The sequence below is a fragment of the Cervus elaphus genome, chromosome 12 (genome assembly GCF_910594005.1).
Source record: "Cervus elaphus chromosome 12, mCerEla1.1, whole genome shotgun sequence".
NCBI classification, from domain to species: Eukaryota; Metazoa; Chordata; class Mammalia; order Artiodactyla; family Cervidae; genus Cervus; species Cervus elaphus.
This window is the reverse complement of record NC_057826.1, coordinates 88,380,618-88,408,384: the sequence shown is the minus strand read 5'-3', so window position 1 is coordinate 88,408,384 and position 27,767 is coordinate 88,380,618. Positions and strand designations below refer to the sequence as shown.

At 37.2% G+C, this 27,767-nt stretch overlaps 1 protein-coding gene across 1 annotated transcript in view; it reads right to left on the bottom strand.

Annotated features, from left to right (window-relative positions):
- The window catches only part of GPR137C (G protein-coupled receptor 137C), a 59,057-nt gene that overhangs the window by 23,216 nt on the left and 8,074 nt on the right, over positions 1-27,767 (bottom strand). The window contains exons 2-3 of the mRNA XM_043921003.1: positions 2,122-2,165; positions 371-599 (exon numbers count right to left, since the gene is read on the bottom strand). Coding sequence (XP_043776938.1) covers positions 371-599; positions 2,122-2,165 — 273 coding nt within the window. The remainder of the gene's footprint in view (positions 1-370; positions 600-2,121; positions 2,166-27,767) is intronic.

Genomic DNA, 27,767 nt, shown 5'->3' with positions numbered 1-27,767 from the left:
TTTAATGGCAATACTGCCACCCTTACTGATGAAACCTAAGTTGTTAGTATGGCCTTGGATATTAGACTATTTGTGATACATTTGTATACATTCTGGCTTATGTAGTTTAATTATAGCCTCCAATGCAGAGGATATAAATCATAGGAAATACAACATGTTCAAGGTAAGTGTCTTTGTTTAAAAACCATTGTTTAGTGAGCACCAAGTTTTGAATACTTTTTAATTTCTTGTGACCATTCTTTCATGCTCAGAAATGTACCTGACATTCAGAATGCTTTTTAAAGAAATATTAAATGTCCATTAAAATATGGTTCATAAGATAAGGATTTGAAGTGAGACTGTCAAGTATAAATTTAAGAAATACACTTACCTTTGATTCGAGGTAGACATTTGCTGATGACATTTTTGTAATTTTGCATATGTAACTAACTAAAGAGATGGCACAAAGAATAAACAGGCTATCATTAATTAATGCTCGAACAAACACAGTCCATTTCAACTGATTTTCGGGGACATCTCCATGGACTAACATTGCGCAAGTCAAGTTCACCACTAAAAAGAGAAGGCTTGCCAATATAAAGCCCAAATGCAACAGAATTCTGAAAGAAAAAATGAATTTATTAGATTTCTGTAAAACTAATGAGAAACTAAACTTAATACTGAATTAGTGTGTTACTTTAAGTACAATAATTCCTTCAGTTTAAACTGTTTGTAATTTCATTAAATACAAATTTAATAATTACATAGTTACTTAGGATATTTTTGCAATTATGATATTAGTAACTAAGCCATTTAAAAATGGCATCAGATTTTAAACCATGAATTTAAAAATAATCTCATGTGGACTTGAATTCAGTTGCCTCTATCAGTAAAAGTAATATAGGATTATCGTAACTAATTAAAGTAATCCTGAATTTTTCATTTTGTAACTGCTGAGCACATTTTCATTGACCTTTCCATTCTAAGAATTAGCAGGCTTCTAAAATTTTCTTGGAAAATTAATATACCATATATAAATTTAAATTGATCACTAATATTAACTTTAGAAGGTAAGGGAAATGTGTTTTAAACAATGCTCCCCTTTATGAACATCTGATTATAGCAAACATTTATTTCAAACAAGACTAAAAAGGAACATAGGGACAATATATGTAGAGTTTCATACACCCATCAATATCTCATCTTCTTATAAAGTGTCATATTTATTATGCATACAGAACTACTCCCAAAGTAGAATGCTTAACTACTTCCCCTTAAGAAAAATTAGACCACCTCATAAAAACTCTTCAGGTAAGGTGTGGCTCTCTGTATCAAGCTATCTATATGAAAGTAACTCAATTCAAATACATTTATACTCCAAATTAACATGATCCAGAAATTTATTTGCCATTCTAATAGCCTCTACTTTGGGTCACTTTCAATAGTGGGGATTACAAAATGTTGTTTGCCTTTGTAAGTAATTTACACAAGGAAAATGGAAGGCAATGTATAATCTGTAACAAACAATCTTTATTAAGTATACATGCAAAATATAAGGATTCTAGTTTGAGAAGTTTAGATCTTAATATTCTCTCAGGTTAAATAATAAAAATAATAATTATATAGCTTGAAACCTAAAATGAACCTTGAAATTATCCATACATTCAGGGAATTATAGTAGTTTAAGAATAAAAGCATCAAGAGGTTAGATGAGGAGCATTGCTGCCAAGTTTATAGATGAATTGGTCTGAAACCCAAGGCTCCTAACTCCCCAGTTTAGCAATCTCATTTTCGAGGTGAATCAGTACAGAAACATTACTTATTTCATGGAATGACACTATACATTCTCACTCCAAACAGCATAATCTGTTTGATTATGAGAGTATAATCTATCTTGAGAATTTGTGGACCCCATGAAACTACATCTGACATCTGAAGTGGGACAGTGGCAGAGCACCAAAAAAGGTATGCAGCAGCAATACTGCTGAAGGGGGAAGACCAGATTACTCAGTTCACTTTCTACGAACTAATCTAAATACATAATGTTCTACAAAACTGCTAAAGCACCCTCAACTACCAAGCCCTTCTACCTTGAGAAGTATACTATTAAAAAAATTTACATATGCTACTCATGAAACTTACTTGTGTTTGTCAAGTTCAGTTGCACATCTGACTTTACATATAACCTAAAAGAGAGTATAGAAAAAAGGTTTTGAAAACATGTGTAATATAGTACTCTTAAATTTGCTTTGAATATGTATTTCAAAGTGATACAACAAATAATAATAGCAAGTAAACCTCAAATGTTAACAGTACAATAAATTAATAACTTTCTCTGGTATAATTTTAAACTTAAATTTCTATCTTTAAATTTTTAAACTGAAATAATTCAGTTTATGCATTTATTGAACTTTTATTTTGAGCCAAACATTGCGCTGGATGGCTTGTAACCTATTTTAAACTTATCTTAAGATGGAACAACTTACTTAAATATGAATATGGCTAAGTGTTCTCCAAATATTATTTCCCCTTAAGATGAAATGAAGTCATTAAAGGAAACAAAGGACCAAAAAATGAACACAAAGATGATGAACATATATCATATTTAGTAAACTTACTTCTTTCATAAAGTCTTGCAAAAGGCAGGTCCTCAAATACTTGATGAATCAAGATAAGCAGGTAGATAAGGCGAATTTGAAATAAACCTGGTAACTTCTGAGAACATGGGTGGAAGGTCTAAATTCCTGACTGGTGAATTTGGACTTTACTTTTTATAAAGTGGGAAGATAATGAAAGTTTTCATGTAAGCACTCCAAAATACTTCATTAATCTGGCATCAGAGTACAGGCAACCACAGAGGAACTACAGGCTAAAAGTAGAAAGACTAGGGACTTCCCTGGCAGTCCAGTAGTTAAGACTCTACACAGCAACTGCAGGGGGCGCAGGTTCGATCCCTGCTTGGGGAACTAAGATCGCATATGTCCACAAGGCTCAGCCAAAATAAATAAATAAACATGGAAAGACTTGTTACAAGACTACTGAAATAGATAAGAACTTTGAGTGGGGGTGGGAGTGGGGTTGGGGTGGGGAAATCTAGAAAGAGGCAAGTACAGAACCGTTATAAAGAAACCTAGTGTAAGTCTTTAATAACTTACTGATTTTACTCAAACAATTACTGAGCACACACAATGAAAGGTACCATGGATTCATAAACCTAGTAACTGTTTCTGCCCTCAAGGAGCTCAGTGTATGGAAGAAAGAGATAAACCAACTATTTTGAAACATGGTGGTATCAATGCAAAAGATACTGTTACAACATCTAAGAAGGGAGAAAGACTAATTCAGTCCAGGAAATGGTGAGAGGTAAGGCGAAAGAGGAGAGATTATGTAAAGAGTCAGTGAAAGTGAAAGTCACTCAGTTGAGTCCAATTCTTTGCAACCCCATGGACTATGCAGTCCGTGGAATTCTCCAGGCCAGAATACTGGGGTGGGTAGCCTTTCCTTTCTCCAGGGGATCTTCCCAACCCAGGGATCGAACCCAGGTCTCCTGCATTGCGGGTGGGTTCTTTACCAACTGAGTGATCAGGAAAGCATGTAAAGAGTCAGGGAGGGCTTTGGAAGCCACATTTGAGTCAAGTTATGACGGATAAATGAGTATTAGGTAAATGCTCAGGCAAAGATGGCAGCTTGTGAGTTTACTTGTATCTGTTATGTTTTGGTTAACAGTGCCACCATTTACCAGAAGCTAGATGTGATAAAGGATTCTAAAATATCAGCTTGTTAATCTCTAAGTTGTACCACTAAATCATTCTCAGATGTATGTTTTCTTTGTCACTAGTACTATACTGAATTATTACTACAGCCTTTTAATTGGTCTCTCTGCTTCCATTCTTAACTCCATCTATATCTTTAGAACATAACTGGGCATTTTGCCATTTTCCCTTTATTCTCACCTCTCTACATATTTTTATTCAAAATTATACTAAAATATATATAACATAAAACTACAACTTAACCATTTTCAAATGTACAGTTCAGTTGCATCGAGTACCTTCACATTGTTATGCAACCATCACCATCATCATCCACCTCTGGGATTTCTTCATCCTGCTGAACTGAAACTCTGTATCCATCTAACAATATCTCCCTGTTCCTCTCCCCTCTAAGTCTCTGGCAATCACCATTCTAATCTCTGTCTCTATGAATTTGGCTACTCCAGGTACCTCATATAAAAGAAATTATACAATATTCATCTTCTTGTGATTGGCTTATTTCACTCAGCACAATGTCTTCAAGGTTTATCCATGTACATCACACGTGAGCATTTGTCAGAATCATCTTCCTTTTTCAGCCTGAATAATATTCCATTTATGTATATACTATATTTTGTTTTTATATTCACCCATTGATGGACACCTGAATAGCTTCTGCCTCTTGGGTACTGTGAATGCTGCTGCTTGGACACCGTGAATAATTCTATACATGAATATGTTTTGTTGTTGCTCAGTCCCTAGGTCATGTTCAAAGCTTTGTGACCCCACGGGCTATAGCACGCCAGGCTTCCCTGTCCTTCACCATCTCTCAGAGTTTGTTCAAACTCAAGTCCATTGATTCGGTGATGCCATCTAATCATCTCATTCTCTGTCGCCTCCTTCTCCTCCTGCCCTCAATCTTTCCCAGCATCAAGGTCTTTCCCAATGAGTCAGCTCTCCACATCACGTGGCCAAAGTATTGGAGCTTCAGCTTCAGCATCAGTCCTTCCAATGAATATTCAGGATTTGATTTCCTTTAGGATGGACTGGTTTGATCTCCTTGCTGTCCAAGGGAATCTCAAGAGTCTTCTCTAGCACTACAATTCAAAAGTATCAATTCTTCAGTGCTCAGCCTTCTTCATGGTGCAACTCTCACATCCATACTATATATGACTTAAATCATTTAAGAGTAAGTTGCGTATGCAATGCCCCTTTACCTTTAAATATTTCAGTGTATATAATACTTCCTTTATAAAGGAAATTCTCTTATATATCCAGTACAATTATAAAAATAATAAAATTGATGTTGATAAAGTATCATTATCTAGTCTGCAGACCTTATTCAGATTTTGCCATTTGCTTCCCAAAGTGCCATTTACAGGGTGAGGGAGGGAATCCAAGATTATACGTCGCACATAGGTTTATTGTATACTTAATTCCTTGTTATTTTTTCCCTTTGTCTTTTATGATATTCAGTTTTAAAGAGTTTAGACCAGTGATTCTGTAGAATGCTTCTCAGTGGGTTTATCAGATAGTTCCTCATGATTAGATTCAGAATATGCACTTTGGTAGGAAAACCACAGAAATCATGGCACTGCATTCTTCCAGTGCATTATATTATGAGGCTCACGATGCTGATTTGTCCCATTACTGTGATGTTAACTTTGATCATTGGTTAAGATGGTATCCACCAGGTTTCTCCACTGTTTAAGTCACTATTTTCCCCACTGTAATGAGTATCATGTGGAGAGATATTTATATTCTTTTTTTTTATTATTATGTTTACTTTTAATTGGAGAAAAATTGCTTTACAACCTTGTGTTGGTTTCTGTAGTACAACAATGGGAATCAGTCATAATTATATATATATTTGCCCCCTCTTGAGTCTCTCTTCTCTTCCCCTCATCCTGCCACTCCACGTTGTCACAGAGCACTGGGCTGGGCTTCCTGTGCTATACAGCAGCTTCCTGAGATATTTAACTTCTAGTAAATGTCTTTTCTTCTTCAAACTTTCACACACTAGTTTTAGCATCTATCAATCATTCTTGCCTGAATAAATTATTACTATTTGGAACACTTTATTTAAAAAAAAAAATGAATCTGATCATACTATTCCAGGAAAAAGCCTACACTCCTTTGATACAGCAAAGGTCTTTTATCACCCAGCTCCATCTTCCCATCATTGAATCCTTTTATCCCTGTCTTCAATCTTATGGTCTGCTTATTCTGAATTATTTACAACTTTCAAATAAGGGGTTTCATTTCACATCTCCATGCCTTTGTACATGTTTCACTTTACGTGAAATATGATTTCGTGGTCATACAACAAATTCTAATTTATCCTTCAATACCTTAATCGAGTGTCATTCTTTGTTTCACCTTAAGTGCCTTAGGAAGAAGGAAACCACTCTGTATCCTTGCATTACAAATCACACTCTATGGCACTTATTCACATTTTTATCCCCCTCTTAAGAGAGGCTGTAGCTTACTCATATTTATAGTCCCAGTGCCCAGCATAATGCCTGGTTCATAGTAGGTTCAGAAAATGTTTGAATAAGTGAGCAGTGAATTTAGGTCAAAGCAAGTACTTTGGTATGTGGCTGTGGTGTGAGTATTAGAAATACTGCACAAGTAGAAACTGAAGGGAAAAGCAGACATCCAATAATGGAAGACTTGTATAAAAATGTAAAAGGATTAGACCTTAATTCTCACAAACTGTATAATATGTTTTTATGCTTGAGTAATTTATTAGGTGTCAGTATAGACAATGGATCAGAATGCCAAAAAGAATTTCAGTTAAGGCTGTTGCATCTGAGCAAATTGAAAGTGGTAGTAACTCAGTCCAGGCTCCTCTGTCCCTGGGATTCTCCAGGGGATTCTCCAGAAGAATACTGGAGTGGGTTTCCATTCCCTTCTCCAGGGGATCTTCCCAACCCAGGGATCGAACCTGGGTCTCCTGCATTGCAGCCAGATTCTTAACCACATGAACCACCAGGGAGTGAGTCTACTCTTCCTCATTCTCAAGTTTTGAATCTAAAGAACTATTAGAATGAACGCCCCACTGGCAAAAAATTTTTAAAGTCAGGTCATGTAATTGATTTTTAGTTTTAAAATTTATTATATATAGGCAGAAATAGAGATAGCAGGTGAGCTTTGGAATATAAGAAATAAATCATAACCACCTATAGAGGTGACAGCTACAACTCAAAGTAGAAGATACTTGGGAAAACAAATGTAGAATGAGAAATCAACCTGTGATATGTTCACATTTTACAGTAACAGTGAAAAAGCCCCAAAAGTGAAGAAAAGAGAGATGAGCAAGGGAGAGAGGCTTAAGAATCAGACTAGTCATAGAAAGCAGTGGAGGAGTTTATAGGTAAAAGGAAGAAAGTATAGCCTTTGTTCAATTTTGCAAAAAGTCAAGAATAATTAAGAAATGAACATTTGACTGGTATAACTTGAAGAGAATAGTTTTCAGTGTAATTGCAGGAAAAAAAAAGCAAGGAAGAAAGACAACAAAGGCAGTAAGCACAGACTATACAAGATATTTTTTAAGATAGGAGATAAGAGACACCTGGGAATTTTTTTTACTGGAAGTCATGTATTGGAATATTGCATGTTTCTGCATGGTCCAGGGTTTCTGCTATGCAAGGGATTTGCACAGTGAACATCCTTGAAAACTAGAAATGGTGTCTATCTCAGTGGAAGAGGGAAGATCTGTCTCCTGACTGGTATAATAGACAGAACATCTCTCTCCCTGAAGACATTCCAGGGGAGTAAAGTTTTCATCTCCCTCCTTGGTGAAGATCTGCTTACATTTCAGAATAAAGACAAGGTCTGCCTGTCTTCTTCATTTGGGGTTCTCTCTCCTGTAACACACCTTGCTGCACACACAGGTAACATCTGGCCCTCACTGGTTGCCTTATGGGAACTGGGCTTGGGGAATTGGTTTAAAACACTACTTTGGTTGCTTCTTGTTTTTTCCCATGAGCAATAAATGGCCTTTTTCTCTGACCTATGGGTCTTCTGCTTTCTATTGGTATATGTCTATAAAACTGTGGGAGGCTAACCTATCAGCTTTCAACTAGAATAAAATCTCAGACATTTACAATTTCTGATTTAATGATCTGTTGATTAGAAACGAACTAGAGAGGGTGAAATGGTAAATGGAGGAGAGTGGGAGAAAGGAAAGGAGAGCTCAATTGTTAAAGAGGGCTCTAGGTGAGGCAGGTCAGCCCTGAAAAGGAAAACACACACTTTTGAGATAAGAGAGAAGAAAAGAAAGCTGAGTAAAAACTTGGAGATCCATACAGAAAACGTAAAATAATCTACAAACCACTTTGTTAAAATAAGAAATTTGGATGTAGCAATTTTGATATAGAGAAAATGGATGAGGGAATTTGGCAGATGGATTCTTTTTTTTTAAAGTAAAGTAGGAGGCCATCTGAGTTAAATTCACCCATTCCAGTCCATTTTAGTTCGCTGATTCCTAGAATGTCGACGTTCACACTTGCCATCTCCTGTTTGACCACTTCCAATTTGCCTTGATTCATGGACCTAACATTCCAGGTTCCTATGCAATATTGCTCTTACAGCACCGGACCTTGCTTCTATCACCAGTCACATCCACAAGTAGGTATTGTTTTTGCTTTGGCTCCATCCCTTCATTCTTTCTGGAGTTATTTCTCCACTGATCTCTAGTAGCATATTGGGCACCTACCAACCAGTCCATCCTAAAGGAGATCAGTCCTGGGTGTTCATTGGAAGAACTGATGCTGAAGCTGAAACTCCAATACTTTGGCCACCTTGTGCAGAGTTGACTCATTGGAAAATACCCTGATGCTGGGAGGGATTGGGGGCAGGAGGAGAAGGGGACGACAGAGGATGAGATGGCTGGATGGCATCACTGACTCGATGGACATGAGTTTGAGTGGACTGTGGGAGTTGGTGATGGACAGGGCGGCCTGGCGTGCTGCGATTCATGGGGTCCCAAAGAATCGGACATGACTGAGCGACTGAACTGAACTGAACTGAAAGTAGGAGGCAAGGTCATATCCTGAGAAGGGATGTTAGATTTAAGCACTTGGAATATGGGAAACATTTGGAATACAGGAATAGAGGGCTATAAAAGATTATTTTCAGAAACAGAGAGGTCCAGTTAAAGTCAGGCAGTTGACAGTGGATGTGGTCAGCAAGGGTTCCTAATTTTAAAATTGAAACAATCTAACAGGAAAAAAATGGATGCCGTTAAAAAGTTAGAATAACTACATTGCACTTTCCAAGTAATAATTTAGAACTGTGACATGTGGAACTACTGCAGAGAAAGAAAGAGTGGATGAGTGAACCACAAGGGCACAACATAGTCAAGAGAAGAGAAACACTAGACAGGCCAGGTACTAAATGCAAATCACATCAGACAGAAGCTAATGGAGTGAGGAAAACAAAAAGGGTAAAGTGAGTAGAGGTTAGGATGAGGATAAAAAACACATAAACGGGTGAATTCAAGATGTATAAGGGGAAGAGAAGAAACTGGGTGAAAAGAATTGCTTAATTTTCAAGAATTGATCCAAGGCGTGATCATGCTACTGCACAGCTCAAATAGAAATGGAGGGTTTTAGAGCTCTGAGAAACGACTGAAATGAGAGACACTGGATGGGGGCTTTGAAAAAGATCTCTATAACAAGAGACCAGGCTAAGAGAAGGAAAGTAATGGTTCATCCATGGAAGTGGAAGTCCTTATGATAGCTAATGAGGATCCAATCAGATGGCATGTGTTTAAGAGCAATGATGATGGTATAACATTAGTAAGTAGTACTGGGAAACATAAAATAGGCCAATTATTCTTCCCACAAGTCTGCAAAAAGCTAGATTTCAGTGAAGGCATCTAAAAGGTTCAAATGAAGAAGAGAATGGGGACAGAGTAGAAAGCGTAATTCAAAAGGTCATGGAATGGGATAAATAATGGGTATGAGAGGGAGTGGAGTGGAATAAGAAAAAAAAATTAAAGGTCAGCAGTCCTCCCAGATTTGCAATATGTTACAATGTATCATATAAACACAACCAGGTGCTCTGATCACATTTAGATTATAGTAAGATTAAAAATGATGACCTGATATTAGTAGATTCCAAATATTTTATAGAATATAGCTAACAGGACATGATGCTAGGTAAAAAATTAATATCATAAAATGTCAAGCAATTATGATTTATTACGATGTTAAGATAGTGAAGGACAGTTCATGAAACACAAAAAACATTTACTTTATGTAGATTTCCATAAGTTTATGATGGTAAATAACATATATCTACATGATTCACTGATGACAATTTATGGTCAGAGGGGCCATATCTTTTCAGGTCTTTCTCAATAGCAGGAAAACTGAATAAATGGACCATTTTATTTTTTAATCAAACATTAGGAAATTGAAGTATAGTTGATTTATAATCAGTTGTGTCGGACTCTTTGCAACCCCATGGACTACAGCCTGGCAGACTCCTCTGTCCATGGAATTCTCCAAGCAAGAATATTGGAGTGGGTTGCCATTTCCTTCTCCAGGGGATCTTCCTGACCCAGGGATCAAACCCAGTTTCCTGCGTCTCCTGCATTGGCAGGCAGATTCTTTACCTGCCACCTGGGAAGCCCTGATTTATAATATTATATTAATTTTAGGTGTACAATGCAGAAATTTAACATTTTTTAGTGAATTATACTCCATTTAAAGCTATTATAAAGTATTTGCTATAGCCCTTGTGTTATACAGTATATCCCTGTAGTTTACATACTGTATATATAGTAGTTTGCACTTCTTAACCTCTACCCCTATCTTACCCCTATCTTACCCCTCTCATCTTCTCTTTCTCCCTGGTAACCACTAGTTTGTTCTCTATATCTGTGAGTCTGTTTTTGTTTTGTTATAGTCATTCATTTAGTTTTCAGATTCCATATATAAGTGATAATATACAGTATTTGTCTTTGTCTGACTTATTTTACTATGCGTAATACCCTCCAAGTCCATCCATGTTGCTGTAAATGAAAAAAAAAAATCTCATTTTTCATGGCTGAATAGTATTTCATTTATATGTATACATCATTTATCTGTTTATGGACATTTAAGTTATTTCCATATTTTGGTTATTATAAATGAAGTTGCTATGAACACTGAGGTGCAAGTATCTTTTTGAAGTAGTCTGTTCTCTTTCTTCAGATATATTCCCAGAAGTGGAACTGCTGCATCATATGGTATAGCTCTACCTTTAGGTTTTTGAGAAACCTCCATCCTGTTTTCTACAGCAGTTGTACCAATTTATATTCCCACCAACAGTATACAAGAGCTCTCTTTTCTCCACATCCTCACCAACAGGTTATTTGTGCTCTTTTTGAGTGATGATAGCCATGCTGACAAGTGTGAGGTAATAGTCAATGTGGTTTTGGTTTTGTATTTCTCTGATTAGTCATGTTGAGTATATTTTCATGTGCCTGTTAGCCATCTATATATCTTTCTTGGAAAAATGTCTACTTAGGTCTTCAGTTCATTTTTAAAATCAAGTTATTTGTTCGTTTGATGTTGAGTTGAACGAGCTGTTTATATATTCTAGATATTAACCCCTTATTAGTCATACCTGCTGGAGAAGGCAATGGCACCCCACTCCAGTACTCTTGCCTGGAAAATCCCATGGATGGAGGAGCCTGGTAGGCTGCAGTCCATGGGTTGCTAAGAGTCGGACACGACTGAGCAACTTCACTTTCATGCATTGGAGAAGGAAATGGCAACCCACTCCAGTGTTCTTGCCTGGAGAATCCCAGGGACGGGGGAGCCTGGTGGGCTGCCGTCTATGGAGTCGCACAGAGTCGGACACGACTGAAGCGACTTAGCAGCAGCAGCAGCAGCAGTCATATCTGCAAACATTTTCTGTCATTCAATACATTGTCTTTTTGTTTTGTTGATGTTTTCCTTTGCTATGAAGAAGGTTTTATGCTTGATTGGGTTCCGTCTGTTTGTTGTGGCTTTTGTTTCCCTTGCCTTAGGAGACAGATCCAAAAAAATATTACTACGACACATCTCAAAGAGTGTTCCGCCTATGTTTTCCTCTAGGAGGTTATGGCTTCTGATCTTTAATTAATTTTGAGTTTATTTTTGTATATGGTATTTATTTTTGTGTATGATTTAAATTCATTCTTCTACATGTAGCCACTCAGTTTCCCACACCACTTATTGAAGAGTTTGTCTTTTTCCCATTGTATATTCTTGTCTCTTTTGTCCTAGATTAATCAACAATAACAGTGTGGGTTTATTTCTGGGCTCTCTATTCTGTTCCATTGATCTATGATCCAGTTTTTGTGCCAGTACTACACTGTTTTTATGACTATAGCTTTGTAGTATAGTCTGAAGTCAGGAAGCATTAATGAGTTTAGTTAATACAGGTATCTCAATATTTGAGGATGAGTTACAGTGGAAATGTGTATCATTTACTGTCTCCCAGGGTGTGCAGAACAATGGCGCTTAGAAATAGTAGATACTGAAATGCCTATGGAACGTGTGATTTCTATAGAATTTCTTTTTGTCAATTGTCCTTCATTTGTTGATTTGAAATAGAAACTTTATTGGAGAACATACCTATATAAACTTTGAAATTGATGCAAAAATAAATTGTGAATATAATCTCTTTCCCATGGTAAACTGAAACTCGCTCAGTCATGACTGACTCTGCGACCCCGTGGACTATACAGTCCATGGAATTCTCCAGGCCAGGATACTGGAGTGTGTAGCCTTTCCCTTCTCCAGGCGATCGTCCCAACCCAGGGATCGAACCCAGGTCTCCCACATTGCAGGCGGATTCTTTACCAGCTGAGCCACAAGGAAGCCCATGGTAACAGAAAGGCATGTATTTCCAACAAGGTAGCTTTCTTTCATAGAAACATTTTCCTTAGTTTCCATATCACTTTAAGTTCCTGTGGAGCACAGTGCACCATTCTCAAGTTTGCCATTGCTACTTTTGCAGATTTTAAAAATGAGACTTTTAGTCACCTTAGCTATAAATTGAGTAGTCAGACTTTTCTCACATATTCTCTTTCAGTGCCTATTCTATATTTCATGTTTTAAAAACTCCTTCTAATCTTCTAAATATTTTTTTCATTATGGCAACTTCTTATTTCTAGCATACATAGAATACAATATTTTCCTGTCAGTTCCTTAGGATACTAGCACCTTTTTCTTGCTTAGCCTGTTTTTTTTTTTTTCAAGTTGCTTAAAAATGATTTTATACAATTAAATTGGGGTGTTTTGATTTGTAATTCAATAAGTTCCAGATTAATACTGAAGATACATATCTAATTTTGTTCTCACCTGAAACTCCACTAAGACAATACTAAAGGGGTTTTCTTAAAATAGATAAACCTATAAATGTGAGTAAGATGGGGAATGATAAATAAAGTGTTAGAAGCTAGAAAGCAGACGGATATGTGTGCAGAAAAGAGTTAACATAGTATTCCTAAGACTGTTATCCTTACCCACTTGTAAGGCTGGTACTTGGCTGGCATTGGGAACTTGGGATTTTGGGGGAGGTTTTCACCACTCCCTATATGAGAAAGGTATTTCATTGTGCCCAGGCTATTTGTACAAACAATATGGTTTGTACTCAACATTTGCTTTCCCTATGGGAGTCTGGAATTTTGGGGTTGGGCAAAGAGAGTTTATATAACTAAGCCCCAGTAAAAAAAAAACGTTGGCACTGAGTTTCTCATGAGCTTCCCTGGTAAATAACATTTCACACATGTTTTCACAACTCATTAAGGAAGGAATTAAGCATATCCTCTGACTCTCCTCAGAATTCTTGGAAGCTTGTGCCTGGTTTCCTCTGGACCTTATGCCATGTATCTTGAAACCTTTATTGATTTTGCCCTATCCTTGCAACAAAATGTAACCATGGTACCTAAGTCCTATTAGCAAATCACTGAGGCTGAGCGTGGTCTTAGGGATCATCAACACAATGTGATGAATCCCAAGCTAGTAGTGAGGAGGAATGAGAACCAACTTGATAAATATTTCAGAATCTTCAAAAGGTTCAGGAACCAAGAGAACCAAGTACCGCTGGAACTGAGAAGTGGAAGTGACTGAAACAGAGGTGGATAAAAGCTGTTAATGAGCAGTTAAGTCCATAACTGCGAAGAAAGAGCTAAAGAACTAAAAAGCCTCTTGATGAAAGTGAAAAAGGAGAGTGAAAAAGTTGGCTTAAAACCCAACATTCAGAAAAGGAAGATCATGGCATCTGGTCCCATCACTTCATAGCAAATAGATGAGGAAACAGTGGAAACAGTGACAGATTTTATTTTTTTGGGCTTCAAAATCACTGCAGATGGTGACTGCAGCCATGAAATTAAAAGACGCTTGCTCCTTGGAAGAAAAGTTATGACCAACCTAGACAGCACATTAAAAAGCAGAGATGTTACTTTGCCAGCAAAGGTCCGTCCAGTCAAAGCTATGGTTTTTCCAGTAGTCATGTATGGATGTGAGATGGACTATAAAGAAAGCTGAGCACTGAAGAATTGATACTTTTGAACTGTGGTGTTAGAGAAAACTCTTGAGAGTCCCTTGGACTGCAAGGAGATCAAACCAGTCCATCCTAAAGGAAATCAGTCCTGAATATTATTGGAAGCACTGAGGCTGAAGCTGAAACTCTAATACTTTGGCCACCTGATGTGAAGAACTGACTCATTTGAAAAGACCGTGATGCTGGGAAAGATTGAGGGCAGGAGGAGAAGCGGACGACAGAGGATGAGATGGTTGGATGGCATCACTGACTCGATGGACATGGGTTTGGGTGGACTCCGGGAGTTGGTGATGGACAGGGAGGCCTGGCGTGCTGCAGTTCATGGGGTCGCAGAGTCAGACATGACAGCGACTGAACTGAACTGAACTGATGCTGGGAAAGATGGAAGCCGGGAGGAGAAGGGGACAACAGAAGATGAGATGGTTGGATGGCATCACCGACTAGATGGACATGAGTTTGAGTAAACTCTGGGAGTTGGTGATGGACAAGGAGGCCTGGGGTGCTGCAGTCCATGGGGTTGCAAACAGTCAGACATGACTGGGCGACTGAACTGAAGTCCCTAAATCTCTTTCCCTTGTCCATGCCCTGAAATGCCACTTATTCATTCTGGCAGATACCTGGGTGTTTATTCTCTGTAGGGGCTACTCTGACCTAGAGTATGAGTTAGATGGCAAGCACAGTTGATAGTCTGCCACCATTCCAAAAACAAGGAGATTAATGATAAATATCAATTAAAGGGAGTCTCCCATGCCCAAACTCTCTTCCATGACAATATTCTCAAAGTGTTGTAAACCACACCTTAATTCTCTGAAGGATTTTTCTTCCTGAGAAGTCTGATCAGTCCAACAGGAAAGACCCAAATATAACAATTGCAGTATCAGGGGTTCCCTAATAAATTGTCTAGCCAGGCTGTCTACTGTGTACATGCCTCACCCAGATGCTTAGAGATTCCACTCTTAATTATGAAAAGACAGCCAAGGATAACTGGATAGCTCAAAAGTTTTCAATGAAAGATGGAGATCCCAACAAACTAATAGAAAAAGAAAAGTATAAAGAAAAAAACTAGACAAACAATTCCATCATTAGTAGACTTGGAGAGATAAGAAAATCTACTGCACTCAAGAAACAAAAACAAGATGCTATTAATAAAAAATTCAGAGAACAAAAAAGAGCTCTTAGAAATTAAACAAGCTAATAGAAATGAAAATGTCAAGAGAGGGGCTAGAAGTTGGAGAAATCTTCCCCAAAAAACCTAGAGAATAAAGACATATTAAGAAATAGAGAAGAGGTAAGAAAAAGATTTGTCTTGGAAGTCCAACATCCAAATGTTAGGGGTTCAGAAAGAACAGAAACAAAGGAGGGGAGAAAAATAAATGAAAAATTGAAGAATGTTTCTCCAAACCAAAGTATACATATGGCTAAACTGAAAGGGCATGTTCAATGCCCAGCAAAATGTATAGAAAACATGAAGAGAGATCACTTTGGAACTCTAGGGTCAAAGAAAAATCTAATAGGGTTCAAGAAAATAAAAACAATTCACATGGAAAGGATCAAGAATCAGAATGGGTTTCAAGCTTCAATCACAACAAAGTGGAGCAACACCTTAAAAATCTTTAGGGAAAATTATCTCCAACTTAGAATTCTGTAGCTGCTTAAACTATCAATAAAATATAACAGTAGAACAAAAATATTGGACATGAAAAGCCCCCCCAAATTGCTTATCAAGCATACTTTCTCAAAAAGGTTCTAGAGAATTACTTCACTGAAAGGTATGCAATAAGGGATTAATTTAGCAGGCCTCAGTTGTATAAACTCTGCACATTCCACAGAAAGATCTGGTTCTTGCCTAGCACTTGGAAGGTATTTCTGAATCTTTGGAGTATCTTACCTTTGTTTATCTGGGGACTTGGGCCATACCAAATAATTTATGCTAACAATGTGATTTATGGTGGCCATGTGACCACCATAATTTATGCTAATATATGATTTATGTGACCTAGACCATTTAATATGAGTTTGACCTTTGAAGAGGTTGGAGACTGAGTAATTAAAATCCTCCAGGGAGACCATGCCTATTTGACCGATTCCCAAAAAAAAAAAAACCCTGGACACCATGTTTTAGGTGAGTTCTCCTGGCTGGCAATACTTTATAGTTGTCCCATGTTGTTGCTAAGAGAATAAGCACTGTCTACAAGACTGCTGGGAAAGGACAACTGGAAATGTATCCTGGTTTCTCCTGGACAAAGAGAAACCTTAGAGATTTAATTCAGTAACTTAATTGTATAAATAAAGCTGTGCTTTAGAGATGAAGTGAACTGTCTAGGAACACACGAGAAATTAAAAGGATTAAAACCTAGGTGTCCTGACTCCTAATTCAAGGCTCACAGGGATCCTGGTTTTCTCTGATACATTAATACATTTAGATCTTTGATGGTACAGAGTTCAATTCCTTAATTTCCAAGGAGACAAACACTACTTTATTAATAATAGTGTCATACATATGTCACTGCAACTACTTGTTCATTGTTCAAGATTTGCAGAATTAACATACCCAAGAAAAATATACTCAGAAACCAAATGATCTGTTTAGTAAAATATAATGACCTAGAAGCAGTTTAACATCTTTATTTTGTGCTCTTTTGCAGACTATAAATACCTTTACCATATCCTTTACTTAACTAGAAGTAGATTTTTTAAAAAGCATAAATAACTATTTCAGGAATGAAGTATTAATTTTTTAAGGAGGAAAATTTGTAAGTTGTCATTACTGAAAATCATCCCAAAATATAACAGGTTACTATGGGTTGCTCATTAGTTTACCATGCATAGCTCTCTTATTGAAAATTTAATATACCTTATATTAAGAAATAAACACTGGGAAGACCCAGAGGAATCGGGTGGAGAGGGAGGTGGGAGGGGGGATCGGGATGGGGAATACATGTAAATCCATGGCTGATTCATGTCAATGTATGACAAAAACCACTACAATATTGTAAAGTAATTAGCTTCCAACTAATAAAAATAAATGAAAAAAAAGAAATAAACATAATTTATTTCTGAACTAAGAATTTCATACATTACAGATTTAAATTTCTTTGGGAACTAAACTGAATTTGTGATGAAACTGTGGTACCCTTTAAAAACTTTTTCCCTATAAAGTCCCTCATTGTATATTACTGATTTTTCATAAAACCTTTCATGCTTCTCAAACTAGGAAGATAGCAGAATTGCTTTTTGTAAAGAAAGACAGAAAGCCAAATTCATTGGAGAATATCATTCTAACTGATAATGGTGGTCATAAAAAGAGGCAGAATGTATCAGAAGTAATAGAATATCCCAGGGGAGAAAGAAGCAGAAAGAACACTGATTATTTTCTTTCCATCTAGATATCTTAAGGACAATAACAGTTTGACCATCATCAGTGATGGTGATCATTCATATTAGCTTAAAACCTGCTAACTCCGTGGTATGACAGAAAAGTTCTCGAGTACACAGTATCACCTCAAACCAGCCAAGGTGGCTTGATAAACAACTGGGCAAAGTTCTAAACAACAGCTGTGGAAAGAACACAAAAGTTTAAGAAAACACTACTTAAGCATTTTTATGTGTGTGTGTGTGTGTGTGTGCGCTCAGTTGTGTTCGACTATTTGTGACCCCATGAACTGTGGCCACCAAGCTCCTCTGTCCATTTCCAGGCAAGAACACTGGAGTGGGTTGCCATTTCCCACTTCAGGGGATCTTCCCCACCCAGGACTTGAATCTGCACCCTTTGCGTCTCCTGCATTAGCAGGTGGATTCTTTACCACTGTGCCCCTTGGGAAGCCCTAAGCATTTTTTTGAAAAATTCATTTTTAATTGGAGGATAACTGCTTTACAATATTGTGTTGGCTTCTGCCATACATCAATATGAATCAGCCATAGGTATAATGTCCCCTCCCTCTTGAACCTGCCTCCCACTTTCTAGCCCTCTAGGTTGTCACAGAGCACCAGATTTAAGCTCACTGCATCATATAGCAAATTTCCACTGGCTATCTAATTTGACATATGGTAATGTATATGTTTTAATGCTACTCTCTCAATTTGTCCCCCCACAATCATTTTTATACTGAGAGACTAAAGCTGAAAAAAATTGTAGCACGTGATCAATATGCTAATGGAAAATGGCAGCTGTAATTGGTCTGTGAATTTTAAGTTAAATCTAATCTAATACAGACACTGTATTAGATTTCAGAACTAGGTCACACAGTAAGAAGAAATTTTTTTTTATGAAACCTCAAATTCTAGATGCTTTATCAGTGTCAGATAATGACAACTACACACTTTAGATATCAGTGAGACTAACCACTTAACAAATTAAACAACTGGAGCAGAAAACTAGTGATTTGGAAAATATCAATTAGCCAAGTAAAACAGAATTTGGAGAACTCAGACTTTCAGAATTGATGAAATTATACTACTTTAAACAGATCCCTTAAAGTTATAACAAAAAGATAACAAGGATACTTACTTCATAAAAGTTTGTCTTTATTTAAAACAAATTAGCTGCAAAGTTCAACTCTGCTAAAGTTAGAGATTGATTGTATCTGTGCAGATGAAAAGAATTTCTTTTAAATTCCTTTACCTTACCATGAATTTGCTCTACCATCCAAATCATTAAGCACTGATCTACATATGTAACAGTGCTAGGTGCTGAAGAGCACGCAAAACTTCCTTCAAAACAAACATACAATTGTGACTAACCTAAAGCGATGGACAGTGTAGTAGAGCGAGGCAGACACTGATGGTGTGTCATGGGATGTGTGGTACTTTCTTCATACTCGTTCAAACTTAGAACAGAATCAACTTCCCATAATTTAAGGTGTAAATTATTTTAACTAATGTTGTTCAGTCGCTAAGTCATGTCTGGCTCTTTGTGACTCATGGACTGCATGTCAGGCTTCCTTGTCCTTCTTCACTATCTCCTGGAGTTTGCTCGCATTCATGTACATTGGGTTGGTGATGCTATCTAACCATCTCATTCTCTGCCATCCCCTTCTCCTCCTGCCCTCAATCTTTCCCAGCATCAAGGTCTTTCCCAATGAGTCAGCTCTCCGCATCAGGTGGCCAAAGTACTGGAGCTTCAGCTTCAGCATCAGTCCTTCCAATGAATACTCAGGATTTGATTTCCTTTAGGATTGACTGGTTTGATGTCCTTGCTGTCCAAGGGACTCTTAAGAGTCTTCTCCAGCACTTCAATTCAAAATCATCAATTCTTCGGCACTCAGCCTCTCTTATGGTCCAACTCTCACCTCCATATATGACTACTGGGAAAACCATAGCTTTGACAATAAGGACCTTCATTGGACACTTTAAGTCTTACTCTCATTAAATTTCAAACAAAACTCTGCACTTTTTCAGGAAGGATCCATTTCATTGAGGTATAATATATGTATGCAGGTGTATAATTTGATGAATTTTGTCATACTTTAACAACCTAAGAAACCACTATTTCTGTCAAAAACAGAATATTTCCACACCCTCTAAATTTCATCCTGCATCTTTGTTGTATATCCTTCCCTTCTGGCTCAAGTCCTAAGCAATTGGTGATCTACTTTTTGTGTCTGGGTTTTCTAAAATTTAAAATAAATGTACTGATATAGTATGAGCTGAGCTCATTTTTGTTCATCTGACCTACTTAATTTTAGATTCATCCTTGTTGTGCTTATCACTAGCACGTTTCTATCTTACTGCCAAGTATACGCCTTTGTATAGTTTATATCATATTTTGTTTATCCTTTTGCATTTTATGGATATCTGGGCCAATTTCAGTTTTGGCCATTGTGAATAAAGCTACTTTGAACATTCACACTCAAGTTTTTGCAGAGACACATGCTCTCCTTTCTGTTGGGCATCTAGGACTTCAGTAGCTGTTTTATGATGTGTTTCACTTTTTAAAAAGTGTCCAACTGTTTTCAAAGTGATTATAAAATTTTACGTTCCTAACATCAGGGTATACTTTCTTATTAATCCACATCTTTGCCAATACTTGGTATAATCGTTTTCAGTCTTTCCAGTCAATATTTAATGGTATCTCATTGTTGCAATTTTCATTTTCCTGATGAGTAATCTTGAGCGTCTTTTCATGTGTTTTTTGGCCATGCACATGTATTCTTTTATCAAGTGTCTTTCAAAATATTTTGCCCATATACTTTGGATTTTCTTATTGTTAAGGATAATTAGAAAAAGAGAAATTAGAAAATATCTCAAGACATAAAATGATGTAGCTTTTTTTGATACACTGAAGTAATTTTTTCTCTATTCTTAGTTTGTTGAGTTTTTAATCATAAAATAGTGTTCAGTTCATTTCAGTTGCTCAGTAGTGCCCAACTCTTTGTGACCACATGGACTGCAGCATGCCAGGCTTCCCTATCCATCACCAACTCCCAGGGCTTGCTCAAACTCATGTCCATCGAGTCGGTGATGCCATCCAACCATCTCATCCTCTGTCATCCCCTTCTCCTCCCGCCTTCTATTTTTCCCAGCATCAGGGTCTTTTCCAGTGAGTCAGTTCTTTGCATCAGGTGGCAAGTAAGGGAGTTTCAGCTTCAGCCTCAGTGCTTCCAATGAATAGTAAGGACTGATTTCCTTTAGGATGGACTGGTTTGATCTCCTTGCAGTCCAAGGGACTCTCAAGAGTTTTCTCCAACACCACAGTTCAAAAGCATCAATTCTTCGGCACTCAGCTTTCTTTATAGTCCAACTCTCATATCCATACAGGACTACTGAAAAACCATAGCTTTGACTGGATGGACCTTTGTTGGCAAAGTAATGTCTCTGTTTTTTAATATGCTATCTAAGTTGGCCATAGCTTTTCTTCCATGGAACAAGTGTCTTTTAATTTCATGGCTGCAGTCACCATCTGCAGTGATTTTGGAGCTCCCCAAAATAAAGTCTGTCACTGTTTCCACTGTTTCCTCATCTATTTGCTATAAAGTGACGGGACCAGATGCTATGATCTTAGTTTTCTGGATGTTGAGTTTTAAGCCCACTTTTTTACTCTCCTCTTTCACTTTCATCAAGAGGCTCTTTAGTTCCTCTTTGCTTTCTGCCATAAGGGTGGTGTCATCTGCATATCTGAGGTTCAGTTCAGTTCAGTCGCTCAGTCATGTCCAACTCTTTGCGACCCCATGAATCGCAGCACGCCAGGCCTCCCTGTCCATCACCAACTCCCGGAGTTTACTCAAACTCATGTCCATCGAGTCGGTGATGCCATCTAGCCATCTCATCCTCTGTCGTCCCCTTCTCCTCCTACCCCCAATCCCTCCCACCATCAGGGTCTTTTCCAATGAGTCAACTCTTCGCATGAGGTGGCCAAAGTATCTGAGGTTAAATTTTGTCAAATACCTTTTCTGCGATCTATTGAAAACATGTGACATCTTTTATTCTGTTAATATGGTGTATCACATCGATTGATTTTCCTATACTGAACCATCCTTACATCTCAGGGGTAATTCCCACTTGGTCATGGTGTGCTGTTGGATCTTTTCAATGTGCTGCTGGATTCAGTTTGCTATTATTTTGTTGAGGACTTTTGAATCTATGTTCATTAGGAATACTGACGTGTAGTTTTCTTTTCAGGTGGTATCTTTGACTTTAATATCAAGGTGATGATTGTCTCACTGAACTTGTTAGGAAGTGTTCTCTCCTCTTCAATTTTTTGGAAATATTTGAGAACTGACATTAATTCTTTAAATATTTGGTTAAATGGTCCAATGAAGCCATGTGTGTCTGGAGTTTTTTTTATTGGGAAGTTTTTGATTATTGATTCACTCTCCATGTTAATTATAGGTCTGTTCATACTTTCTTCATGATTCCGTCTTGGTGTGTCTCTGGGAGTTTATCCATTTCTTTTAGGTTACTCAAGTTTTGGTACATAAATGTTTATAGTAGTCTCTTATGATCCTGTTTATTTCTGTGGCATCAGTTGTAATGTCTCATCTTTCATTTCTACTTTTACTTATTTTGTCTTTCTTCTTAATTGGCTAGCTAACAATCTGTCAATTGTTTTGCTTTTCAAAAAACTTAGTTTCATCAATTTTTATATTATTTTTAAATTCTCTGTTTTGTTTATTTCTGCTCTAGTCTTTCTTATCTCCTTCCATCTGCTAATTTTGAACTTAGTTGGTTCTTCTTTCCCCCAGCTCTGAGGTATATAAAGTTAGGCTGTTCATCTGAGATCTTTCTTCTTTTGAAATACAGATGCTTATTGCTTTAGAAATCTCTCTTAATACTGCTTTTTCCACAACCCATCATTTTTAGTATGCTGTTTCTTCTTTTGGCATAACTTATTTTCTAATTTCCTTTTTGATTTCTTCTTTGACCCAGTGGTTGTTCAAGAGTATATGAATTTCCATATAGTTGTAAATTTTCTAGTTTTACTTCTGCTACTAAGTTCTAGTTTTACTCCATTGTGGTAAGAAAAGACACTCTGCATGATTTTAATTTTAAATATGCAAAGACTTGAGAAGAATGTATATTTTATTGTTGTTGTGTGAAATGTTCTATATATGTCTGTTAGTGCCATTTGGTCCACAGTATTGTTCAAATGCTTGGTTTCTTTATTGATCTTCTGTCTGGATGCTTTATCCATTATAGAATGTAGGGCATTAAAGTCTCTCACAGTTATGATATTCGTGTCTTATTTCTTCTTTCAATTTTATCAATATTTGTTTTATATGTTTAGGTACTCTGGTGTTGGATGCATACTTATTCATGATTGTTACATCTTCCTGGTGGAGTCACCCTTTTGGCATAATATACTGTCCTTCTTTGTCTCTTATGACAGTTTTTGACTTGAAGAAACATTGAAGAAAATATTGTCTAACTAAAGTAACACCATTTGAATGCAGAGTTCCAAAGAATAGCAAGGAGAAATAAGAAAGCCTTCCTAGTGATCAATGCAAAGAAGTAGAGGAAAACAACAGAATGGGAAATACTAGAGATCTCTTCAAGAAAATTAGAGATACCAAGGGAACTTTTCTTGCAAAGATGGGTTTGATAAAGGACAGAAATGGTATGGACCTAACAGAAGCAGAAGATATTAAGAAAAGGTGACAAGAATACACAGAGAACTGTACAAAAAAGATCTTCACGACCCAGATAATCACGATGGTGTGATCATTCACCTTGAGTCAGACATCCTGGAATGTAAAGTCAAGTGGGCCTTATGAAGCATCACTATGAACAAAGCTAGTGGAGGTGATGGAATTCCAGTTGAGCTATTTCAAATCCTGAAAGATGGTGCTGTGAAAGTGCTGCACTCAACATGCCAGCAAATTTGGAAAACTCAGCTGTGGCCACAGGACTGGAAAAGGTCAGTTTTCATTCCAATCCCAAAGAAAGGCAATGCGAAAGAATGCTCAAACTACCACACAATTGCACTCATCTCACACGCTAGTAAAGTAATGCTCAAAATTCTCCAAGCCAGGCTTCAGCAATACGTGAACCGAGAACTTCCAGATATTCAAGCTGGTTTTAGAAAAGGCAGAGGAACCAGAGATCAAATTGCCAACATCCACTGGATCATCAAAAAAGCAAGAGAGTGCCAGAAAAACATCTATTTCTGCTTTATTGACTATGCCAAAGTCTTTGACTGTATGGATCACAATAAACTGTGGAAAATTCTGAAAGAGGTGGGAATACCAGACCACCTGACCTGCCTCTTGAGAAACCTATAATGCAGGTCATGAAGCAACAGTTAGAACTGGACATGGAACAACAGACTGGTTCCAAATAGGAAAAGGAGTATGTCAAAGCTGTATATTGTCACCATGCTTAATTAACATATGCAGAGTATATCATGAGAAATGCTGGGCTGGAAGAAGCACAAGCTGGAATCAAGATTGCCGGGAGAAATATCAATACCCTTAGATATGCAGATGACACCACCCTTATGGCAGAGAGTGAAGAGGAACTAAAAAGCCTCTTCATGAAAGTGAAAGAGGAGAGTGAAAAAGTTGGCTTAAAGCTTAACATTCAGAAAACTAAGATCATGGCATCTGGTTCCATCACTTCATGGGAAATAGATGGGGAGACAGTGTCAGACTTTATTTTTGGGGGGCTCCAAAATCACTGCAGACAGTGATTGCAGCCATGAAATTAAAAGACGCTTACTCCTTGGAAGGAAAGTGATGACCAACCTAGATAGCATATTAAAAAGCAGAGACATTACTTTGCCAACAAAGGTCTGTCTAGTCAAGGCTATGGTTTTTCCACTGGTCATGTAAGGATGTGAGAGTTGGACTGTGAAGAAAGCTGAGTGCTGAAAAATTGATGCTTTTGAACTGTGGTGTTGGAGAAGACTCTTGAGAGTCCCTTGGACTGCAAGGAGATCCAACCAGTCCATCCTAAAGGAGATCAGTCCTGGGTGTTCATTGGAAGGACTGATGCTGAAGCTGAAACTCCAGTACTTTGGCCACCTGATGCGAAGAGTTGACATCATTGGAAAAGACCCTGATGCTGGGAGGGATTGGGGGCAGGAGGAGAAGGGGATGACAAGAGGATGAGATGGCTGGATGGCATCACCAACTTGATGGACATGAGTTTGAGTAAACTCTGGGAGTTGGTGATGGACAGGGAGCCCTGGCATGCTCCGATTTACGGGGTTGCAAAGAGTCGGAGACGACTGAGCGACTGAACTGAACTGAACTGAAAGTAACACCTACATTCTTTGGTTATTATTTTCATAATATCTTTTTTCATCCTTTTACTTTACTCTATGTGTGTCCTTAAGTTGAAAGTGAGTTTCTTATATATAGCATATAGTTGGGTCTTTCATTTTTTTAGTTCATTCAGCAACTCTTACGTCCTTTGACTTCAGAGTTTAATCAATATACATTTAAAGTACTATTAAAAAGAAATGATTTATATTGCCATTTTGTTGATGTTTTTCTTATAGTTCTTTGGTCTGTTATTTCTCTCTTGCTATCTTCCTCTTTTATTTTTTTTGTATTAATACATGTTGTTTTCTTTTCCCTTTTAATTTTGTGTAACTTCTATAGCATATGTGTGTTTACGTTAAGGCTTACAGAATATCCTACATAACAGTCTATTTAAAGCTGATAAATTCAATTGCATACAAACTCTATACTTAAACTTCTGCCCACACTCCAACCTTTTAGTGTCATCATTTATATGTTTATCTTGTGTATCTTTTAATATCTTTAATAGTCTTTATTTTTCTATTTTTCTTACCTTTTATACCAGAATTAAGTTATTTACCCATCACCATTATAGTAATACAATTTCTGTACCTGTCTGTATATTTGTCTTCATTAATGAGTTTCATACTTATGCTATTATGTTACTTTTCAGTATCATTTTCAACCTGAAGAGCTTGCTTTGGCATTTCCTGTAAGACAAGTCTAGTAGTGACCTCTTCTAGCTTTTGTTTATCTGGGAAAATCATTCTCTTTCCATTTTTTGGAAGGATAATTTGCAGAGTATGTTATTCTTGCTTGGCAGTCCGCCGCCTGCCCCCTCCCCCTTATCCCTTTAATTAGATTATCCTGCTCGTTTTCTGAACTGTGAAATTTCTGCTGAAAAATCTCTCATAGCCTTATAGGGGTTCCTTCGTATGTGACAAGTTTTTTCCTTCTCTGCTTTCAAAATTCAAAGGTCTTTGACTTTTGATAATTTGATTATAACATGTCTTGGAGTGTGTGCATTTCTTTATATTCTTTTGACTTCTTGAGTCTGGATGTCTATTTTCTACTACACTTTGGGGAAGTTTTCAGTCATCATTATTACTGAATAACCTTTCTGGTATTTTCTTTTCTGTCTGGGATTCATTGTGTATATTGGTTTGACGGTGTACCAGTAAGTCCCTTTAGCTTTGTTCATTCCTTTTTCTTTTTTGACTGAATTATTTCCAGTGATTTGTCTTCAGATTCATTGATCCTTTCTCTTGTTTTATTATCCAGTCTGTTAACAAACCACTGAATTTTTCACTTTAGTTTTCATGTTCTTCAGCTCTATGATTTATGTTTTGTACTTTTTGATATATATACATTTTTGTTCACACTGCATGGATTGTGGGATTATAGTTCCCTGACCAGTGATTGAACTTGCGCCCCTTGCAGTGGAAGTGTGAAGTCCTATAACTGGATGATCAGAAATTGCCTTAATATTTTCTCTTTTGAAATTCTGCTATGTTGAAATTGTTCATGTTTTGGTCTGTTGCCTGTGATTAGCATCTTTATGATGGTCATTGTGAATTTTCTATCAGGCAAATTATATAGCTCTGTTTCATTGGGGTTTCTGGATATTTAGTTTTGTTTGAAACATCTTTGTCTAATTCATTTTTCTCAGCCTCAACTCTGCATTAGTGTCAGTGCATTATACAAAATAGGTACCTCCCCCAATCTTCATGCACTGGCCATGGACAGCAGAATACTATCATCAACCAACTTTTCCAGAGACTCTGGGGGCCTCGACCAACTCTTTCCCTCCTCAAGGAGTAGCAGGAAGTTGTAGTTCAGGTTTCTTCACTCTCTGCTGAGGAAGCAGGGTAGCTATGTAGTTTGCCAGTTGAAGGTGCTGTCCCCAATCTCCTCCAGGTGGCTAAACTGTATTGGGCACCTCAGACTTCCAAGACTGGTAAGATAGAAGGTCTCACCTCTAGGTGAGTACCCTCATAGGGAGTACCCTACGAAACACTGGGGTGCTGGACATATGAAGCTCAGAGCTAGGAGGTCTCGTCCCAATTGTATGGCACTGCGCTGGGGTCAGGGACTCTAATGTGAGTCTGTCCCAAACCTCCTTACTGGTTTTGATGATTTTTGTTTTGTGTTCACCTGCTATACAGGAGACTTTCGATTAGTTTCTGGATTTCTCACACAGGGAATTTGTGAATTGTTGCTGATAGTATGTTTGTAGCGGGATGGAGGGTCCATCACTATCTTGCTGATGTCACCCCAACATGGCTTCTATTTTTTCCTGTTGTTGACAGTGTTACTGTGAGCAGAATTTTAGGTTGCTGGTTATTTTCTCTCAGCATTTTTAAGATGTTTCACCATCTTCTGGATTCCTTAGTTGTTAATGAAATGCCAAAATAAACTAATTTTCATTCCTTTTTTTGTAATATCTGTATCGAGTTGTTTTAAACACAGTTTGTCTTTGGTATTTTGAGATATTACTCTGTTCATTTTCCTTTAATCGGTCTTGGATTTTTTTTGGCTCTCTGAATTTTAAATTTAGCATCTTTCATAAATTTGGGCAAATTCTAAGTCATTATTTTTTAAAGTAATTTCTCTAAAATTCCAATACATTGGACCTGCTCATTATATCTTAATCCTTTAATCTCTGTTCTTATTTTCCATCTTTTACTTCTCTGAGATATATTCTGGGTGATTTCTTCCTCATATCTTTCAGCTTAGTGATCTCCTTTTAGCTATTTAATTTGTTCAGTTCATTCAGTTTGTAATTTAAAATTGTTCCTTCATTAAAAAA